This window comes from Mus pahari, chromosome 13 (genome assembly GCF_900095145.1).
Source record: "Mus pahari chromosome 13, PAHARI_EIJ_v1.1, whole genome shotgun sequence".
Taxonomy (NCBI): Eukaryota; Metazoa; Chordata; class Mammalia; order Rodentia; family Muridae; genus Mus; species Mus pahari.
This window is the reverse complement of record NC_034602.1, coordinates 26,569,973-26,589,909: the sequence shown is the minus strand read 5'-3', so window position 1 is coordinate 26,589,909 and position 19,937 is coordinate 26,569,973. Positions and strand designations below refer to the sequence as shown.

General features: G+C 43.5%; 1 protein-coding gene across 1 annotated transcript in view; it reads right to left on the bottom strand.

The window, feature by feature from the left end:
• Slc5a1 (solute carrier family 5 member 1) overlaps positions 1–19,937 on the bottom strand; it is a 69,599-nt gene that overhangs the window by 15,896 nt on the left and 33,766 nt on the right. Inside the window, exons 5-10 of the mRNA XM_021210850.2 lie at positions 12,196–12,269; positions 10,403–10,414; positions 4,894–4,999; positions 3,506–3,586; positions 2,120–2,340; positions 1,783–1,918 (exon numbers count right to left, since the gene is read on the bottom strand). Coding sequence (XP_021066509.1) covers positions 1,783–1,918; positions 2,120–2,340; positions 3,506–3,586; positions 4,894–4,999; positions 10,403–10,414; positions 12,196–12,269 — 630 coding nt within the window. The remainder of the gene's footprint in view (positions 1–1,782; positions 1,919–2,119; positions 2,341–3,505; positions 3,587–4,893; positions 5,000–10,402; positions 10,415–12,195; positions 12,270–19,937) is intronic.

The following is a 19,937-nucleotide window of genomic DNA, read 5'->3' as shown; positions in this document are numbered from 1 at the left end:
CCCTGCCCTGCCAAACCCTCTGTACCATACCCCTGCCCTGCCAAACCCTCTGTACCATACCCCTGCCCTGCTAAACCCTCTGTACCATACCCCTGCCCTGCTAATCCCTCTGTACCATAACCCTGCCCTGCTAAACCCTATGTACCATACCCATGCCCTGCCAAATCCTCTGTACCATAACCCTGCCCTGTCAGCACTGACACATCCTGAAGCCCCCACCACGAGAAGATGGCTCTTAGGCAGAGAACGAAATGACATAGAAATGATCTGGGGGCGGAAGGGAGGAGACGCCTGTCATAATAGCTTAGTTGTCTCTCTTTCTCTCTCTCTTTCTTTCCTAAAAATAACAGAAATTTGCGGTTCCTAGTTTTGAGGTTTATTTAGAATGTTTCTTAGACAGCCAGACAGCTCCCTAGAAAACAAGGGTGATTCCCAAGATGTGAGAAATCCAGGGTGGAGATAAGAAAAAAGTAGACTGGGAGGAGAAGAAAGCATGATCTAGAATCTGGGAGAAAATTCTAGAGACTTATATAGATAGAATTCAACTCAGCAAACACTTGTTGGGTACTAGTGCAGCACTGACCCACAGAGCACTAGTTCACTATAGTAATATTTTGTAAATAAATATATTCAGTAGCCATCACTATGAGCCATCCTGTTTTCTAAACAACTGACACTCGGTATCCACGTGTGATGGTCCTGGGTTCTCCTTACCCCGTGGATCTGAAGGCTGCAGGTTAAATGTCATAGCACCTGCCGTGACACGTGCATACCTTCCCCTTAAGCCAGATTACTTACGGCGCATCATAAGCTGTAAATGCTAAGGAGATGGATGCTGTGCTATATTATTTGGGGAAAATGATAAGCAAAAACTTACATGTTTTTGTATAGATGCAGATATATGTGGCTGGAGAGCCACAGATGTGTGAGTTAGGAATACAGAGGCCAACTGTTATCTTTCTCATGTTGGACAAGCCAGTACAGGTATGTGAGCACCCAGGGAGGCCTGCAGCCAAGAACCACAAGGAGATGCTTGCCAGCTACTCTGACTTCACTCTGGAGGGCGCTTGCCAAACTGTCGCTCTGTGGTGCTTTATTTATTTAATCATTATTATTCTTGCATTTCAAAAGTTTTGATTCATGACAGCTAACCAAAAAATACTTTTATTAATAACAGCATTGGGCAAAATAGCATTGCTGAGAGGCCACAGAAAGACCAAAGACAAATATGTCACTCAAGATGGCAAAGTGTGGGGCACCAGCAAGGAACAACTTTACCAAACAGGGCTCAGAACACAGGGCCATCAGCAGCTGGCTGGGCCCTTTGACACGACAATTATAAGACAAATTATTAGACACCGCCACAAGCCTGAGGGTCAGTGCAGAACTGCAAGACAGCGAACACTATTTCCGAGAGAGAGAGAGAGAGAGAGAGAGAGAGAGAGAGAGAGAGAGAGAGAGAGAAGAAATGAAGGAGTTAGTTTTCTCCTTGTGCATGGTGGGCTCCAGAGATCAAGCTGAGGTTGTCAAGCAAGCCTGCTACTCAACAACTTTAAAATGTTAAAACACAAATAAATAATAAATTTATTTAAAAAGAAGTCAGGGAAGGCAACCTGAGATTTCTATGCCCCTGGTGTGCATACTGCTTGACACGGGCAACCCCGATGCTTGGCAATCGTGGCGTGAAAGAGAGGGAAGCAAAGGAGCGTGGAGCCAGAGGGCTTCCGTTGCGCCTTAGAGACAGCAGAGCAGGAATGGACCGAGCTCAGCTGGAGGAAGTACCTGTGTATAGAATCCGGCTGATCATTCCTGGCATCACCATGAGGAACATGGGCAGTAGCTTCAGATAACCACACAGGGTACAGCCGGCCTTCACGTGAGACATGTTCTTGGCTGAGAGGCATCGCTGCACAATGACCTGCCAGAAATAATCCAGTGAGGAGCTGTTGGGGCCGTGGCCCTCTTCTGATATCCTAACTTCCCTGTTTTGGGTCTTTAGCCTCAGTCCCCAGCAGCCCACAGGCCATGTGAGCCCTTCCTCTCTGCACTTAACCCCAAAGCCAGACAGGTGGGAGTCTTGATCACGCATCCCGCCCACCTGCGCACCCATATTATATACCTGATCCGTACACCAATACCACAGGGCAAGGATGGCCAGACCAAAGATGAGCCCGGGCCACGGCATGTCTCCAGTAATGGGGTCTCTGAATATGTGGAATGAGTCGGCCCTTGGCGTGTAGCATTCTTCCTTGACGGTTATATTTCCGTCAGAAATCTTGGTTGGAATAGCTTTCATGTACTTGTCCATGAAGGCTTCATACCCTCCTACTTCATTGAAAGCTGAAAATATTGGTACAAAAAAAGAGAGAGTAATGTGAACAATTAAACTCCTTATAATGATTTATTCTACAAGTATCTTAAACTTGAGGATGCCAGCATAAGAGAACACCCTTGATGTGTGGTTTGGGGCAAATTATCTTCCCTGCAGGTCTTAAGTTTCTCCTTTATACAAATGGGAGTGTTAACTCTGCCCAGCCTTCTTGAGAGATGCTGTGACTTTTCAAAGCAATGACTGTGGAGGTGCCCTGACTACAGACGGTATAAAGGGGGAAGAGTGTCAGTAAAGGAAGAACTTGGCTTTGAACTACATGCAGACTGGTGTTTCTCTAAATCCCAGCTGTCAGCGTGGACATTGCAACTCAGAACCCAGACTCAGAGACACCTTCTGGAGACCGGACCCAGGCCAATCAGCTGGTCCCAGGGATACACCAGGGATGGGTGAGGAATCAGGTCCAGCCACCCTCTCAGCTCAGGATCAAGTCCTTCTAGCCTGCGACTTGCTGGCCTCCCAGAGCATGCCAGGGAAAAGCAAATGGAAATGAAGCTCTAGAGTATAGAGCAGCGCCTCTGAAGGTCACCCAGAGGGTCCTATTGTCCTATTGTCTACAAGCAAAGTGTGCCTTATATCTTCTTGCACCAACTAGGCTTTCCAGTGCCATCTTTTATAGTCAAGTAAAATTTCAAGAGATGGTAGGAGACGCCAACAGTGCGAGTAAACAATTTTTAAATTTTGCCAAATAAACAATTAAAGTGAAAAATTACCTATCACCAGCAACACATAAACATTGGACTTTTAATATCATAAAGTATTCAAGATACAGTTTCAGACTGAACATACACTATGTGAATCTGGTTCACTTGATGGGTAGTTAGCCTTATTCATTTTTACCCAGGTTCTCTGCAAACACAGAACCAGATTACTACCCTAGGGACCACTGACCCGGGCTACAGAGAGCAAATGGGGAAATCAAGCGTTCCGTGAGTCTGCTCCAACATGGGTCCTACAGGGAGAAGGACAAGGTGCTTCCCACAGGGTGGTCAGTCAGGGCTTGGCCACTGGTCTGAGCTAGGTACAGCATGCAGTCAGGCAAGCCAGACTTGCTCTTCTCTGCCCAGAACCCCACACCTCTGCCCCACCTCCCCAGCCAGCCCTCGCCCCACTTACCAAACCCAGTGAGGATAAAAGACCCCACCAGCATGATCGCGGTCTGCAGGGTATCGGTGTAAATTACAGCTGCCAGCCCCCCTAAGCAGGCAGAGAGACGAGAGATCACATGGAGAGGGCGGCCACCACTTGCTCCCTTTATCTACCCACTACGCTCCTTCTACCACGCCTTCCAAGAAGCGCCCCCGACCCCTGCCGCCACCACCCACCACCTTCCTTTCCCTCCCTGGTCCTGTTACAACATCCTTCTACTCAGGATGTTTCTAGCTTCTCATGAAAATACCCTCAAGGCCTGGGAAAAGGACTTTCTGAGAGGAAAGTACTGGCTGTGAGCTTTTTAAACTAGGACATGGCTCCAAAGATTGCTTGCTCTTTTTTTGCTTTGCAATGCTAGAGTTGGACACCCCACCTCTCTCTGCATGTGCATGCATGTGTGTGTGCATGTGTGTGTGTGTGTGTGCATGCAAGCGCACACGCACACACACGTGCATGTGCATGAGACAGACAGATGTGCTAAAGTCCATCCCCTCTAAGTAACTTCTTGTCCTTCCATGCAGGGCCCCCATGAAGCACCAAGTCCCACTGTTGAGCCTCCCCCTCCATTCCTACAAAGGACACCAATGTCTGTGCTAGCCTCAAATCTTACTCCAAAACCTCTTTGTATATCTTTCTCCCACTTCAAAACAGCTCCCAATCTAGACACACTAAATTTGGGGCTTCCAAGGGTCTGTTATACCATCACCCTTTGTGTCCCCTCTCTCCCTCACAACTTCCCAGTAACCACATTCTTCCAGCATCTGCCAGCTAGCCTTGCTTCTGAGCCATGCCACGCCCGTGTCTGCTTCGTTGTCCTTTTCTTTTTCTTTCTTTCTTTCTTTCTTTCTTTTTTTTTTTTTTTTTTTTTTTTTTTTTTTTTTTTTTTTTGTTTTTCAAGACAGGGTTTCATCTGTGTAGCCCTGGCTGTCCTGGAACTCACTCTGTAGACCAGGCTGGCCTCAAACTCAGAAATCCACCTGCCTCTGCCTCCCGAGTGCTGGGATCAAAGGCGTGCACCACCACTGCCCCTCACATTGTCCACCTATTTTTTTCACTTGGCATGCCTCTAACTGTCCCGGTTTAGTCACACAACCTTCAGAGCCAAGCTCTTCCTGAGTGACTGTGAAATGTTGGCCCGACTGGTCCAGCCATCAGGGGAACTCTCACAGGACATTCATCCACATGGCTTGCAGTGAAGGCCAAGAGAACAGCCATTCTCAAACCCTACCTCCTCTATCCTTCACACGTGACTAATGCCGGAACAGGCTCACGCGTGACCAATGCGGGAACAGGCTCACGCGTGACTAATGCGGGAACAGGCTCAAGCTTTGGATTCTCTTGAATAGACTCACCTGTGATTGTATAAAGGGCAGTGATTGCTAGCAGGATGAAAATGGCCAAGTATATATCCAGGCCCAAGGCTAGATTGATGAATATAGCCCCAGAGAAGATGTCTGCCTGCAAGGAGAGAAGAGAGGCAGAGGCAGAAGTGAGAGAGGTTATCTGGACACAGGGCCATTCCTGGGTTTCCAAGCAAGCTTTATTCATAATAGTAGTTAGCACATTACAAGAAGGACTCTGTGGGCATAATTTTTTTAAAAAATCTATGAAATGTTAGATTAAGCAAATTGAAAGTGGCCACGTGCCACACAACGTCCCTTCATCTTTAGTACAATACACTGTGAGTCCCTCGCTGAGGATCATGGGACAAGATGCTTCACAAACATTTAACTATGAAAGAGTCTGTCAGCGTCAGCTACTGCTCCTAGCCATCATCTCTAGCTTTTTCACACCCGTGTGTACAGGGTTATAAGCTCTGCCCACAAAAGCAAGTCTTAATGCTTCAGATCTGCGAGTGGGAAACCCAATTCCCGCTCACTAGCTTCTTCAGCAAGATTTTAATTTTACCTGCCTGGCCCAAAAGGATTTCATCCGGAACACCAAGGGCCTCTCACAAGCTTCTAGTGATTCTGCCTACACTGTATGGAGTAATTTTCAGGGGACTTGTCCCCTCATACTGTTAAATTCACTATGTTCTTCATACAATTCTTCCAATCTCTACTTCTAATAAAGCTACATGGCTGGGTGATGTGCAGTTCTAATGTAAAACAGCAGAGGGCGCCAAAATGCTGTGCTACCAGGAAGAGGAGTCTTGGTCAATCTTTTCAAATTTGCCAGAAGAGGAATTAGACTTCTTCATGGACTGTGCGAGGTTTTTTTTTTTTTTTTTTTTTTGCATATCTAATACATTTTAGAAATCTGCAAAATAATCCAATCAGACTCCTTGGGAAGGGACCAACAGAGGTGTTGGACTCTGTCTTACACACACACACACACACACACACACACACACACACACACACACAGTTTTCATCAGCCTCTTCCGTACTCTATTGCAGTTTCTCAGAGCCCTGCAGTGTTTAGGTCCCCTCCCACATCTTTCCGCCCTCTGCTATGGTTTAGTGTGTCATAAAGTTGAGAACTTAATGCCTAAATCCATATACTGATGCTATTCGTGCATGCTCGCAGGTGCAGATGCTCAAGTGTTGCTTAATAGAAAACTTAATTTTATGATATGCTACTTGTATCCAGAACAGATGAAGGAAACTTAAAGAAACAGAAAAAAAGGAAGAGTGGGAGGGGGAGGAAGGGAGAGAGAAGAGAGAAGGAGAGGGAGAGGGAGAGAGTACAAACTCTTCCTCTCATGAATTCTATCCTGGGGACCCCCAAAATTCCTACTAAGGATACCATAGCTAAGTGAATATAGCTGACCACAGCTGAGTAAACCTGTTTTATTTCGAAGGCTCTGGTACTGGTTTTTAGTTCCCACCCCTCTACGCCCACCTCAATTTTCAGTATTTCCCTGGGGATGTTTTTCTTCCTTTCCAGGGAATTTTACAGTTTAGCAAGACTAACACAGCATACATTATTTTGATACTCAAAAAACTATTGAGGTTTGATCCTTTCTGCCTATACTTTGGGGGTTGCAGTCAGACAATGAAGTTCTCAAGACAGATGTTGAACAGCACAAACTTCTCTCCTTGGAAAGAGATCAGGAATTAATAAAGTACAAGCTGCCAGGGAAAGTTCAAAGTCTTATGGCATTACAAGATGAAAAGTTAAAACTTCAGCAAGAAACGCTAAATACTGAAAACACAATGTAAGAAAAAGAAAAACTCAGAATCAGCCGTTTGCAGAGCCACGTGACCTCAGCCAATCAGCCGTTTGCAGAGCCACGTGACCTCAGCCAATCAGCCGTTTGCAGAGCCACGTGACCTCAGCCAATCAGCCCACGTGACCTCACTGGCGCAAAGAACGACCCGCTGAATTCAAACTAAGAAACAAAGATGAAGGAAATGGCCGAGAGAGTAAGACAAGAATGCCGACATTTAAGAGGCCACGTTGGAAAAGCGCAACTGGAAGCTGAGAGGTCGCGTTTTCCTGGAGGAAAAACAGATGCAGTGTTTGGAAGAGCAGCAGGAACTCTGAGAGAAAAGGATACTGAAGCTAAGGTAAAGTGCAGCGATCTGAAACTGCTCAGAAAAGAGAAATTCTCTTCATGGAAACAAATTAAAGAGACGACAGGAGAAACTGAAAGCTTTGGAGGCAAAGAAAGAATTATAATCAGAAAATCTGGGCTAAGTAGACAAAATGTTCTATTTGAAGAATATGCAAGGCTTCAAAATGACTAAAGGATACACAGAGAAGACTTAATGAACTTCAAAGTCTCAGTTTTGGTTCCTAACATGCCCCAACAGCATCCGGGAACTCTGCTGACCGTTATCAGTCTCAGCTCCTGGACTAGGACACTCTTTTCCTCAGCAGAGGGAAACCTGACTACTTCCCAAAACACCAGAACACACACACACACACACACACACACACAAACAAAAAACAAAACAAAAACCACAAGAAGAACTAGAGAAACTCGAATCTCCCCGGGAAGGATGTGGGAAGAAAGGGGCGAGGTCAGAGACTCAACATTGCGACAAGTTCCGCACCAGGCATTGAGATACTTTATTACTGTTTGCCAGACTACATGAGCCATCTCAAGAAAAGGTACCAGCGACATGCGCTGCCTAAGTTCTAGGATTATTACGATTATACTAATGAAAGGGAAGTATTCTGAGAGCTTCAGAACATTTAGAATGTATGTTGACAATCTTTGTCAATATAAAAAAAAGGGAACTAGTTAATTAAGGAATACGTTTTCAAATTATTATGTTTTACATTGTTGAATTTTTCTGGCCTGAAATATATCCAACTTGAATTCCTTTTTCCTCACCTTTGAGATATCTGCTTGGCAATAACAAGATCAGTAAACATTTGGATTATTATAAACAAAAGTCATGAATCTCAAGGATTTTGGAAAAGGTAACCATAACCACTTAGAAGTAGAAAAAAAGCACTTAAAAGTTTCTAAATATATGCTCATTAGAGAAATGTTTACATTTTCTAAAAACTATGTACTTGTTGTATTAAATAACTTAATAAATATTTTTGTACCTAAAAATGTATTGTTTGTCTGGCTATGGTTTCAAGGTTGATGATTTTGTATTGAACAGACTATCAGGTTTATTATTGTCATCATCATCATCATCATCATCATCATCATCATCCCTGGGAATGACTCCCTCTCTTAGTCAGCAGTTATCTTTAGTTCATTACCTAGGAGTGAGGCACACGATGCTTTTCCTGTTCTGTGTTAGTGTTCTGTACTGATGCTGCCACTGTTTCTGTCTTGTTTATGCAGCCGTTATACAGACAAATGTGTGTGTGTATAATAACCAATGATAATTTTTAAAAGACTATCACTATAGAGTGATATGGAAGGAGATGGAGGAAGAGGACTTGGGAGGAATTGGAAGAAGAGAAGGAATGGGAACATGGTGTGGTTATATTTTAATTAAGAATGGATAAAGGGGTCGTCCCTGGCTTCCCTCACAGCCTGCCAGGTCTAGCATCGGTGCCCTGACCTACTCTGGCCAACCTGCCTATACCAAAACCAACCTCTGAGTTTCCACCAGTACCGGTCCTACCTGCCACCAACTACACGTCTCTTCTGCACGGTATCCCTCCCCTCCAACCAGGAAGGCTTTCCACGCCCTTTCCAAGGTCTATCCAAGTGAACGTCCCTCACCTCTATCATGACTTCTCCTGAGCCCACCAGATCTCTCTCAGCCCAACATCTAGTGCCCCCGCCTAGTCTGGCCTTCCCTGCTTTTGTCACAAATGATCTCAAAGCTTCTGCCAGGATCCTCCCTACTTACTCCCAGGCCCCTTGATGCCAGGTCTACACCACACACCAAGTTCGGATCAGGACACACATCCTGAACACAGTCCAGTTCCCTCTGTCCACCTGATCTCATTCTACTCAAGCCATTCTCAACCTCTAGACCTAATCCTAAGCGTGTCCTCTCTTCTGTCCAACCTGCTCTGCCCATATCAGGCTTAGAACTAACAAATGAAATCCATCGAAAAATATAAATAATATGGAAGATTGAGCCAGTATCTTCTCTCCAAAACTTACCAGTCCTGTAGAAGGGTTTGCCAATGAGAGGTGCAAATGAACCCCAGGACACAGAATTTAAAAGAACAATCATAACTTCACCGAAGAACTCAAGGAGTTTAAGGAAGGCACAAACAGTTCAAGCACCAAATTCAAGGATACTCAAGTTCATAAAAGAAACACTACTACATATGACATCACGTATTAACCCTCACACAGTGATAGTGGATGTCTTTAATATACCACTCTTGCCAACAGACAGATTATCCAGGCAAACACTAAACAGAGAAATGCAGATAATAACTGACATCATAAATCTACCAAATATTTACACATATCACCCAAACATGCCTTCTACTCTAAAGCTCAAGGAACTGTCTCCAAAATTGGTCACATACTCAGCCATAAAGCAAGTCTCAACAGATACAAGAAAATTAAAACTCCGTGTATCCTATCTGACTACCACAGATTAAAACTGGTCGTCCTCTAAACCCCGGTGATGCACGCCTTTAATCCTAGCACTCAGAAGACAGAGGCAGTCAGACTTTTGAATTCAAGGCCAGTCTGATCTGCAGAGTGAGTTCCAGGACAGCCAGAGCTAAAGAGAGAAACCCTGTCTCGAAACAAAACAAAATAAAACAAGCAAAACAACAACAAAACAGAACTGGATATCAGCAACAGATAGTGAAAAGCTTACAAATTCACAGAAAGTGAGTAAGTTACTGCTGAATGAAAAATGAGTCAAGACAGAAATTAAAGACTTTCCAGAACAGAATGAAAATGAAAACACAACATACCCAAACTTATGGGGAATAATAAAGGCAGTTTTAAGAGGCAAGTTCATAGCCCTAAGTGCCTACATCAAAAAATTGGAAATATCTCACATTAGTAACAAAACAGCACACCTGAGAGCTTTAGAACAAAGAAAGAGAGAGAGAGAGAGAGAGAGAGAGAGAGAGAGAGAGAGAGAGAAGAAAGAAAGAAGAAACCACACACAAAAGGAGTAGAGGCAAGATATAATCAAACTCATGGCTGAAATCAATAAAATGGAAAGAAAAAAATCAATACAACAAATGGAACAAGGAGTTGGTTCTTTAATAAAATCAATTAGATCAACAAATCCTTGTTCAAATTAACTAAAGAGTGAGAGAGAAGATCCAAAAATTAACAAAATTAGAGGTGTAAAAGGTAACAACAACAGACATGGGAAATCCAGAGAAACATGAACTCCACCAAATTGGAAAATCCAAAAGAAATGGATAATTTTCTCAGTATGTACCACCCACCAAAGTTAAAATCAAGCTCATATAAGCAATTTAAATAGACCTGTGACATCTAGTGAAATAAAAAACAGTAATTAAAGTCTACTGCCCAAAAAAGTCCAGGTACACAGACTTCAAAGAAGAGTTAACCCCAATATTCCTCAAATTATCCCACAAAATAGAAACAGAAGGAATACTACCTAATTCATTTTTTCAAGATCATAGTTGCTCTGATAGCTAAACAACATACTCAACAAAGAAAGAGATTTATAGACCAATTTCCCTTAAGCGAAAATTCTTAAATACTTGCAAACTGAATCCAAGAACACATAAAAAAAGATCATCCACTCTGACCAAGTAGTCTTGAACCCAGAGATGCAGGGATGGTTACCATAAGGTAATGAAAAATAAATCCACCAGATTAACAATTGAAAGAAAAAAAAAAACTACATGATGATCTTAGTAGATGCATAAAGAGACTTTGACAAAAATCCCAAACCCTTCATGTTAAAACTCCTGGAGAGATTAGGGATAAAGGGACTCAACATAATAAAGGCAGTTTACATTGTAGCCAACATCAACTTAAAAGGAGAGAAACTCAAAACAATTACACTAAATTCAGGAACAAGGTAAGGTTGGCCACTCTTTCAACACCCATTCAATACAGGACTTGAAGTCTTAGGCAGAGTGAGACAACTGAAGGAGACCAAGGGGATCCAAACAGGATGGGAAGAAGTTAAAGTATCTTTAGCTCCAGATGATCTGATGATACGTATAAGTGGTCCTAAGACTCCCAGCCAGAAACTCCTACAGCTGATAAACACTTTCATCAAAGTATCTGGATACAAAAGTCAGCAGCCCTCCTATATACAAATATCAAATGGTCGGAGAGAGAAACCAGGGGAACAACACAATAGCCGCAAGAATATAAAATATCTTGGCATAACTCTAGCCAAGAAAATGAAAGGCTTGTATGGTAAGAACTTTAAGACTAACGAATAAAAATATTGAAAAAGATACCAGAAGACAGAAAGATCCCATACTCGTGGATCAGTAGGATCAATATAGAAAAAAAAATGACCATTGAGTTTTGGCCAAAGGGGACCCATGGAAATTGCCAAACAACTCAAGATGTTGCTAAGGCTATTGATCTCTCTCCAAATACAGATGGTAAGGCTTTATTGATAACAGCAACACTTGCATATCCCATAGAATGTGTAGGAGTGCAGCTGTCACCTAACTAGAGCTTTCACCCCTGTGGACAAGTGTTTATGGCACTTGAAGGCACTGTGCATCTACTAGAGGAGAAAGATAAACCCCAGCCCAGCTACAAACCCTCTGACCTGCAGTGGTCACCAATCTGTATGATATGCTATGCTGGTGTAACAGTGGCACAGAAGTATGAGAGTGAGCAACCACTCTGAATCTCAACTCCACTGCGTGAGATGGAATTCATGACTGGACCTGCTTAAGTTGCCAAAACTCTGAGACTAGATGGCTCATGGATGCTTCTCTAAAATAGACCACATCCGGGACACAAGATCTTTACAAGCCCAAAAAGCTTGAAATCACTCCATGTATCCTATCTGACCACACTGCAATAAACTAAATTGAAAGCAAATCTCTAGTAAATACACAAACTCTTGGTAAAGTACTCACTACTGAATAATGAAATCAAGAAAGAAACAAGGGTCAGAGAGATGGCTCAGTGGTTAAGAGCACTGACTACTCTTTCAGAGGTTCTGAGTTCAATTCCCAGCAACCACATGGTGGCTCACAACCATCTGTAATGGGAGCTGATGACCTCTTCTGATATATCTGAAAACAGCTACAGTGTGCTTATATATGTACATAATAAATAAATAAATCTTTTCCAAAATCACAAAGATTAAAAATAATAATAATAAATTTAAAAAACATATAAGAAAAAGCACAAATAAATGACTTGGAGATGTAACTCCAGGAGTCGGAGAAACAAGAACAAACCAAATCCAGCCCCAGCTGATGTCAAAACGTAAATAAATAAAAGTCATAGCAGAAATTAATGAAATACAGACCAAAGAAATATACAAACAATACGAAGAAGCAATGAATCTACAAACTGGTTCCTTGAGAAGATAAACATCACTGACAAACCCTTGGCCCAATCAACCAAAAGAAGAAAAGAGAGGACCCAAATTAACAGAATCAGAAGTGAACAGGGAAACATTACAATAGAATCCACAGAATTTCGGGATAAATAAGGGACAATTTTAAAGGCCCAAATTCCATTAAGCTAGAAAATCTATAACAAATGAATGACTTTCTAGATCCAGCCAAGCCACTGATATTAAATCAAGAACTCAACAGCCTAGATGGACTCACAACAAATGAAGAGCTTGACTTAATAATAAAAAGCCTTTGCTGTCAGGTGTCACACCTGAAAATGTGCCAGGGCCAGGTGGGATTCTCAGCAGAAGTCTACCAGCTTTTTAAGGAAGATCTCAGCCAATCCTTCTTAAAGTATTCAAAACAAATAGAAACTAAAGGAGAATTCCTAAATTCCTTCTACAGACCTAGCATCACCCTACGTCAAAATCAAAATCAGGTAAAGACACAACAAAAACAGAGGGTGGGGGGAGGGAGGAGAGAGAGAGCTACAGACAAATATCCCAGATGAACACGGACTTAAAAATGTTCAGTGACATAATACAAACAGACATGAAAAACATCAAACACTATGACCAAGTTGAGTTTACTCATGAAATGCAAGGGTGGTTTAACACATACAAGCAAAAATTCAATAAAAGTCACATGACTGTATCAAGAGATGAAGAAAAAGCCTTTGGCAAAATTCTACATGCCCTCGGGATAAAAGTCCTAGCAGATATAGAACAAGAGGGACATGCTTCAACATAAGAGTATCTATTAAAAAAGAAAACAACGGTATCTATATATGAGAAGCCCACCGTCAACCCCATCCTGAATGGAGAAAAGCTTAGAGCAAGCCCACCAAGGTCAGGAAGGAGGCAGGGATGCCCACTATCACCTCCTGCCCAACATGTGCTCAAGGTATGAGCCAGAGTGAAGAGAAGAGAGCCCAGGAGGTCTCAGGCCTACACAAAGAGCCACAGGCAACCGAGGAACGTAGAGGAAGAGAGAGAGAGCCTCCTCCAAGGAAGAGAACACCAGCTGGCTGTCTCATACCACATGGCCAGTCCTGAAAATGTGCACGCATGTGACGTCATATGCACTGAGCAGGTTATGCCTAGGAATGAATATATATGCATAGGTATTCATGTAACAACAATGAATGAGAGGCAAAGCCACAACTTCGAAAGAGAACGAGGTTAGGTATGGAGTGGGGCACTGTAAGGGAAAGAGGGAAATGATGTAATTGTGTTATAATCTCAAGAATAAAAGAAAAGATCTTAACTCCCTCCCCCCAAAAAAGTGTAGAAAAATTAAGAATAAAATAAGTCTAAAACAATGTATGAAAGCCAGAGGATCCCTTTTCTGGAATATTTTCTACAAAGAGAAAAGTCCTTATGAAAGAAAAAATTAAGAAAATAATAAAACAATTTATGTATGTAGTTTAAAAACAAATACCACAGAAGGTTATACATTAGAACGTAAAACACTTAGGATTGAGAGGCCGTGGACACAGCAAAATAACAACTGTGTCACCACGTGTCCTGTGGCCTCCCAGATTAGAAGACAGAGACCACACAATCGTCCAGACAGCATGCAATGACCCTTCCCAAAACGGGATCTGTTTGAGTTAAACCTGGGAGCTTCAAAGCTTTTTTTTTTCTGCTTATAGTGTCTAATTAAAAATTTTTAATTTACAAAGAAAAATAAAGAAAACACACATTTCAAAGTCATGACTGCCAAAGCTGGCCACTGCTGAGGGCCCTTTTTGTCTGTCTTTGTGATTTTTAAATACTTGGCTGAAAGATAGGTGTCAACAATAATGTTCTCTACCCTCTGACAGGTGATTATGGAGATATAAACTGAAAAAGTATTTATAACTTGGTGGCTAAAGAATGGGGGAGACCATGAATTGTGTGTATAATTTTGATTGTGTCTGTGTGCATGAGTGTCTGTGTGTGTGTGCATGTGTGTGTGTGTCTGTGTGTGTGCATGTGTGTGTGCGTGTGCATGCGTGTGTATGTGCATGAGTGCCTGTGTGTATGTGTCTGTGCGTGTGTGTCTGTGTGTGTGCATGTGCGTGTGTGTCTGTGTCTGTNTGTGTGTCTGTGTGTGTGTCTGTGCGTGTGTATCTGTGTATGTGTCTGTGTTTGTGTGCATGTGCGTGTGTATCTGTGTATGTGTCTGTGCGTGTGTGTATGTACGTGTGTGTGCATGTGCGTGTGTGTCTCTGTGTGTGTGTGCATGTGTGTCTGTGTATGTGTATGTGTGTGTGCGTGTACATGTTCGTGTGCGTGCGCATGCATGTGTGCTTGTGTATGTGTGTATGTGCATGTGTGTGTATGTGCATGTGCGTGTGTGTGTGCTCTGTGCATGTGGGTATGCATGCCTGCTGCTTATATGGTACTGGAAGCTTAATCCAGGATCTTTTACATGATCAGGAAGTGTACTCCACCTGACCTATACCTGGGTGCTGTGCTTGTCCTTATCATAACGATAGATATAATATGGGCAAGACCAAAATATGAATGTGTTGTATATAAGTTATACGAATGGATATTTTCCTGCCTAAAACTCTTGAATGCCATTATTTTCTTAAACTTTCAAAGATGATGCAGAAATTCTAAAACAATAGGTTTTTAATTCATATGTGTGTTTATATACATATATTACATATATATGTATATATATATATATATATATATATATATATATATATAGAGAGAGAGAGAGAGAGANAGAGAGAGAGAGAGAGAGAGAGAGAGAGAAAGAGAGAGAGAGTCATAGACTAGAAGACTCTATCAAGAGAGTGTCAACTTTTAAAGAAGAGAACTGGGGTCAAGGGTACATATTAACAAGTTCTGATTTATTTCTTTTTTAAATAAATTGCTTAGATATATAAAGTATGGGTGATAAATATAAAAGTGCTTGTATTATTCTTTGTACTTCCATATGTATGAAATGCTTTGGGCAGGGGTTTTCTTCACTTATAAAAATGGCAGATGAGTTAGTGAATATACAGGCAGCCTTCCATAGCCTCGCTGCCTCTCACAGTCATCCCAGATCGCTCCTCGCTAAGATACTATTAACTCTAAAAGGAGAGAGAGAGAGAGAGAGAGAGAGAGAGAGAGAGAGAGAGAGAGAGAGAAGCAAGTCAGGGCATGAGAATGGGGGGGGACAAAGCAGAAAAGGAAGAGGGGGAGAGGCAGGGAGGAAGGAGGAAAATGCTCCCAATACTGCTAAGCAAAAGCAATTTTAAGTAACGATGTCAAAGTCTGTCCCTCCAAGTCAAGAGCTGGCTGGCCTTTTCTGTAAAGAATGAAGTAGGAAGCCAGACGCGGTAGCACTGTCCCGTCATCCCGTGTCATCCCGACTGCTAGGGGCACTGAGACATGAAGATTGTCACCTCAACATCTACAGAGAGTCCGGGGATAGTCTGGGATAAGTTAGAATTTGTCTCAAAAAAAAAAAAAATTAAATAGCTCAGCGGCAGGATGATGGCTGAGTTTATACAAGTCCCTGGATTCAATCCCAGTGACACACACTCATACACAAAAACCAGGAGAAGGTCTCGGGCACTGGGACCCATCCTACCTTTTCATCTGTGTCAAAGGCATCTGCCCAAAGCAGAGCACAGCCAAACGCAGCTTAAGCGCACGGGCTTATGTGCTTTGTGGGGTTTCAATAAAATACTTATTTATAAAAGGTTGGATTCAACCCAAGAGTATCATTCTTATCCCCCTAAGCGATGAGCTCACCGTATCCACGGAACTCTTAAGGATCAATAAAACATGGACCCCACTGGGAAACCTCTGAGAGCAGCAGAGCCTTAGGCAGGACATATGGCCTCAGCTCAGAAGGTTAAAACCCTGGGATTTGGGCTGGGGTGTGAGGGGACAAGGTCTCTTTACATAGCCCTGGCTGTCCTGAAACACACTATGTAGATCAGGGTGGCCTCCAACTCACAGAGATCCTCGTGCCTGGCTCTGATTGCTAGAATTAAAGGCATGCACCACCATGCCTGGCCCAATCCTAGGATTATATTTGTGTGAATGTAAACGTGTATGTGTGTAAGTGTGTGTGAATATGCACGCGTGCGTGCATGTGTTTTCTGCCCATTTTGATCCTAACCAAGATATATCTGAGTGCCAGCTAAGTCATGCCTGGCAGTGAGGTTTCAGGTGGAGAAGCCTCATTGCTCAAATTTCTCTTTCCATTTGTCAAAGTGAACAGGTTGGGTCATAAGCATCGAACATTAAGCAAAAGCAAAAGCTTTTATCTTTACCCAAGGATCCAAAACGTACAGTGGGGTTGCTGTAAAAAGTTTATTGCAGCCATGATTTCTGATAACAGCTCTGGGAAACAGAAACCAGGACGCTCAGCTGTCACGTGATTCATAAAATCTGAGCTTTATCTCAACTGATTGTGCCTATTTGAACGAGATGCACCACGTCAGGAAATCTCACAGAACACAATGCCTCTCACAGATTGATGTGGCAGGTGTTCAAGTGAGCCAATAAAATGCACGGAGTGACAAAGAGCCATGATCACAAGATGGCAGCCACAAATGAGGCACTTTGTGGCTGCTAACCTGTGCCTGCAACTCCCCTTTGCCTTCTTCTTTTCCAACCACATGCCTACAAAATCCCTACATCCTCCCCAAGTCACTCCTGGTGGGTCCTTAGTTATGCCCTGTCCAGATATTAGCTTCACAAGGCCGTCCTGGCTCTGTCCTCATCTATCACAAACCATCTGTGTATGCACATGTGCCAGTGTACTGCACACACACACACATGCACATACATGCACACACACATGCACATACATGCACACACATGCACATACATGCACTCACATGCACACACATGCACACACACATGCACACACACATGCACATACACGCACACACACATGCACACACACATGTACATACATACATACACACACATGCACACAAACCAGTCGCACACTCACACACATGTGCACACATGCACACATGGGAACATAGGTACACACACACACAAGAACACACACACACACAAACTGATTAGTCTTTTTTTAATATAAATCCTTACCACCGTGCTTTGGGAACTAACTGTGTCTATGAGCTCTGTATTCCTGAACATCAGGCTCCCAATAGGTAGAGCTGATATCACTGTAATTTTTCAAAAAAATGTCATATGACCCAATGTGAACATAAAGCCAACCAAATCTATAAGGACAGGTTCTTGCTTTTCTGTGCACACACCCTTCCTTCACCGTCATCATCATCATCACATTCTGAGGCACATGCGTCCTCCACACAGCTTGTCCAGAGTCTTTCTCAGCCATTCTCTTACACTGTGCTCTCCATTTCTCCTACAGTCTGAGTTTTGACCTAATCACTAGAGGAATCTAAGATTCAGATAGAAGAAGGACATCAGGTCAAAGATTTGGGTGTCAGGAAACCCGCCTCTTATTCTAGTTCTGTTCCTGTGGAACCTCACAAAGCCTGTCCCTTCTGTGTAGTTTGTCCATCTGTAAATTTGAGCATAGGACACAGAATCAGGCACTCTATCCCCTTCCCTCATCCTGTGGCTTCATCTTACCTAAGCAGGGGGCAGAACTGTGAGACAAGCTTTGAACCTAGACAGCTTTTAATGACACTGTTTGACGGCTCTGTATACCAGCTGTGTGGTTGCATGTGTGTGAACATGTGTGCATGCCTGTGCATGCATGTCTGTGTAATGCACTCACACACGGAAGTCAGAGGAAAAGTTTCCAAGTCGGTTCCACCTTCCAACTTGCTGAGGCAGGGTCCCTTTCTCGTCTCTCCCCCTGAGCAGGGCTCCAGGCCAGCTGCCCATCTCTGATGAGACCAGAGGCAGAGTGGACAAAGCCCCTGGTGGGAACTGGGGGGCACAGGGCATCCTCCCGTGTGCTTTTCAGGGCGACTTTGGGATCATTGTTCACTCAGTGAGTGACCGGAGTCTCTGGCAAGGGAGCTCAGAAATCCCACACAGGGATCAGCCTGCAACTGTGTACAATTCAAGGTGGCAGCTGGAGAATGGGCCCCTCATTCCTGCAGGGCTGCAAGGGGTTGGTCCCTGACTACCCGGGGGCTCTGAGTCCTAGGAGGTTTAATCAGTAACCAGAAGGTAGGAGAGGTGATACGGTGGGCAGGAAAAAAAAGGGGGGGCTGGCACTAGTTTACTTATGTGACCACCCCTATACCAGTCTAAGGACAGAGGGTACCCGTTCCATGGCAACTGCAGTCAATAGACCTTCACCAGCTTGAACCACGAGCTTGGGAAGGCTGACCTCCAAAAAAGACGTCAGTGCCCTTTCCTGTGCCCTCACGGCTTGCAGCTACACTGAGAGCATCCTATTCCTTTTAGGGTATCTCCCGGCCCCCCGCTGTTTACAACCCTTCATCTCTTCTTACTTGGTGCCTTCCCTCCCTTAGGAAGCTTGCCCTGGTTTCTTCAGCACCCCTAAGCACTTTACAATCATGGCTCCACACACTGGTCTCTAGTGAAATAAAGGTGGGCAAGTTCAGGTTTTTTTGTCTTGTGACTAAAAACTAACCCTGAAAGAGAGAAATCGAACGAGGAGGCAAAAAAATCAAACTGCTACCAGCTGTGGGCATGTTTGGTGTGTGTCAGGAGTGGAGTAAAGAGGGATACAATTCTGGTTGTTAGCCCTAACTCCTAAGAGACAGTCTATGAGCTTCATCAGTGAAAGGTTCAAAATCACTCGTGGGGATGCAGTACTGGAAGAACAGAGTGTCCACCTACAAAGGAATGCATGGACCCTGCCTCATACCATACACAGTTCAACTCAACATAGATCAAACTGTGGAAAACAAAAGATACTTAAGAGAAAGGCTGGGAGCCGACTCCGGAAATAAATGTGCTTGCTGTGCATAGACAGGAACCTTGATTCAAACCCCTCAACCCCAGGAAAAAGGCAGACATGTCTTGTGTGTATAGCCTCAGTGCAGGGATTGGAGACAAGCAGGTCCCAGGGACTCATGGGTAATTGGTGGAGAGTGCTGAGTGGAGAGCTCTCCATTTAGTGAGAAATTGTGTCTCTGAAAACTGAGGTAGGAAGCAATATAAAAAGACATTTCCCAGGCAGCGGTGGTGTGCACCTTTAATCTCAGCAGAGGCAGAGGCAGACAGGATCTTTGTGAATTCGAGGCCAGTCTGGTCTACAGAGCTAAAACCAGGACAGCCAGAACTGTTACATAGAAAAACTCAGTCTCAAAAAACAAAACAAACAAACAAACATTCATTTCTGGTCTCCATATTGCATGTCTGGGTGTACAGACACACACACATTCACACGCAAACACGCACACAATTTTATTTCACTTTTAAAAGAAAATATGGTAATAGCCGGGCAGTGGTGGCCCACGTCTTTAATCCCAGCACTCGGGAGGCAGAGGCAGGCGGATTTCTGAGTTCGAGGCCAGCCTGGTCTACAGAGTGAGTTCCAGGACAGCCAGGACTAC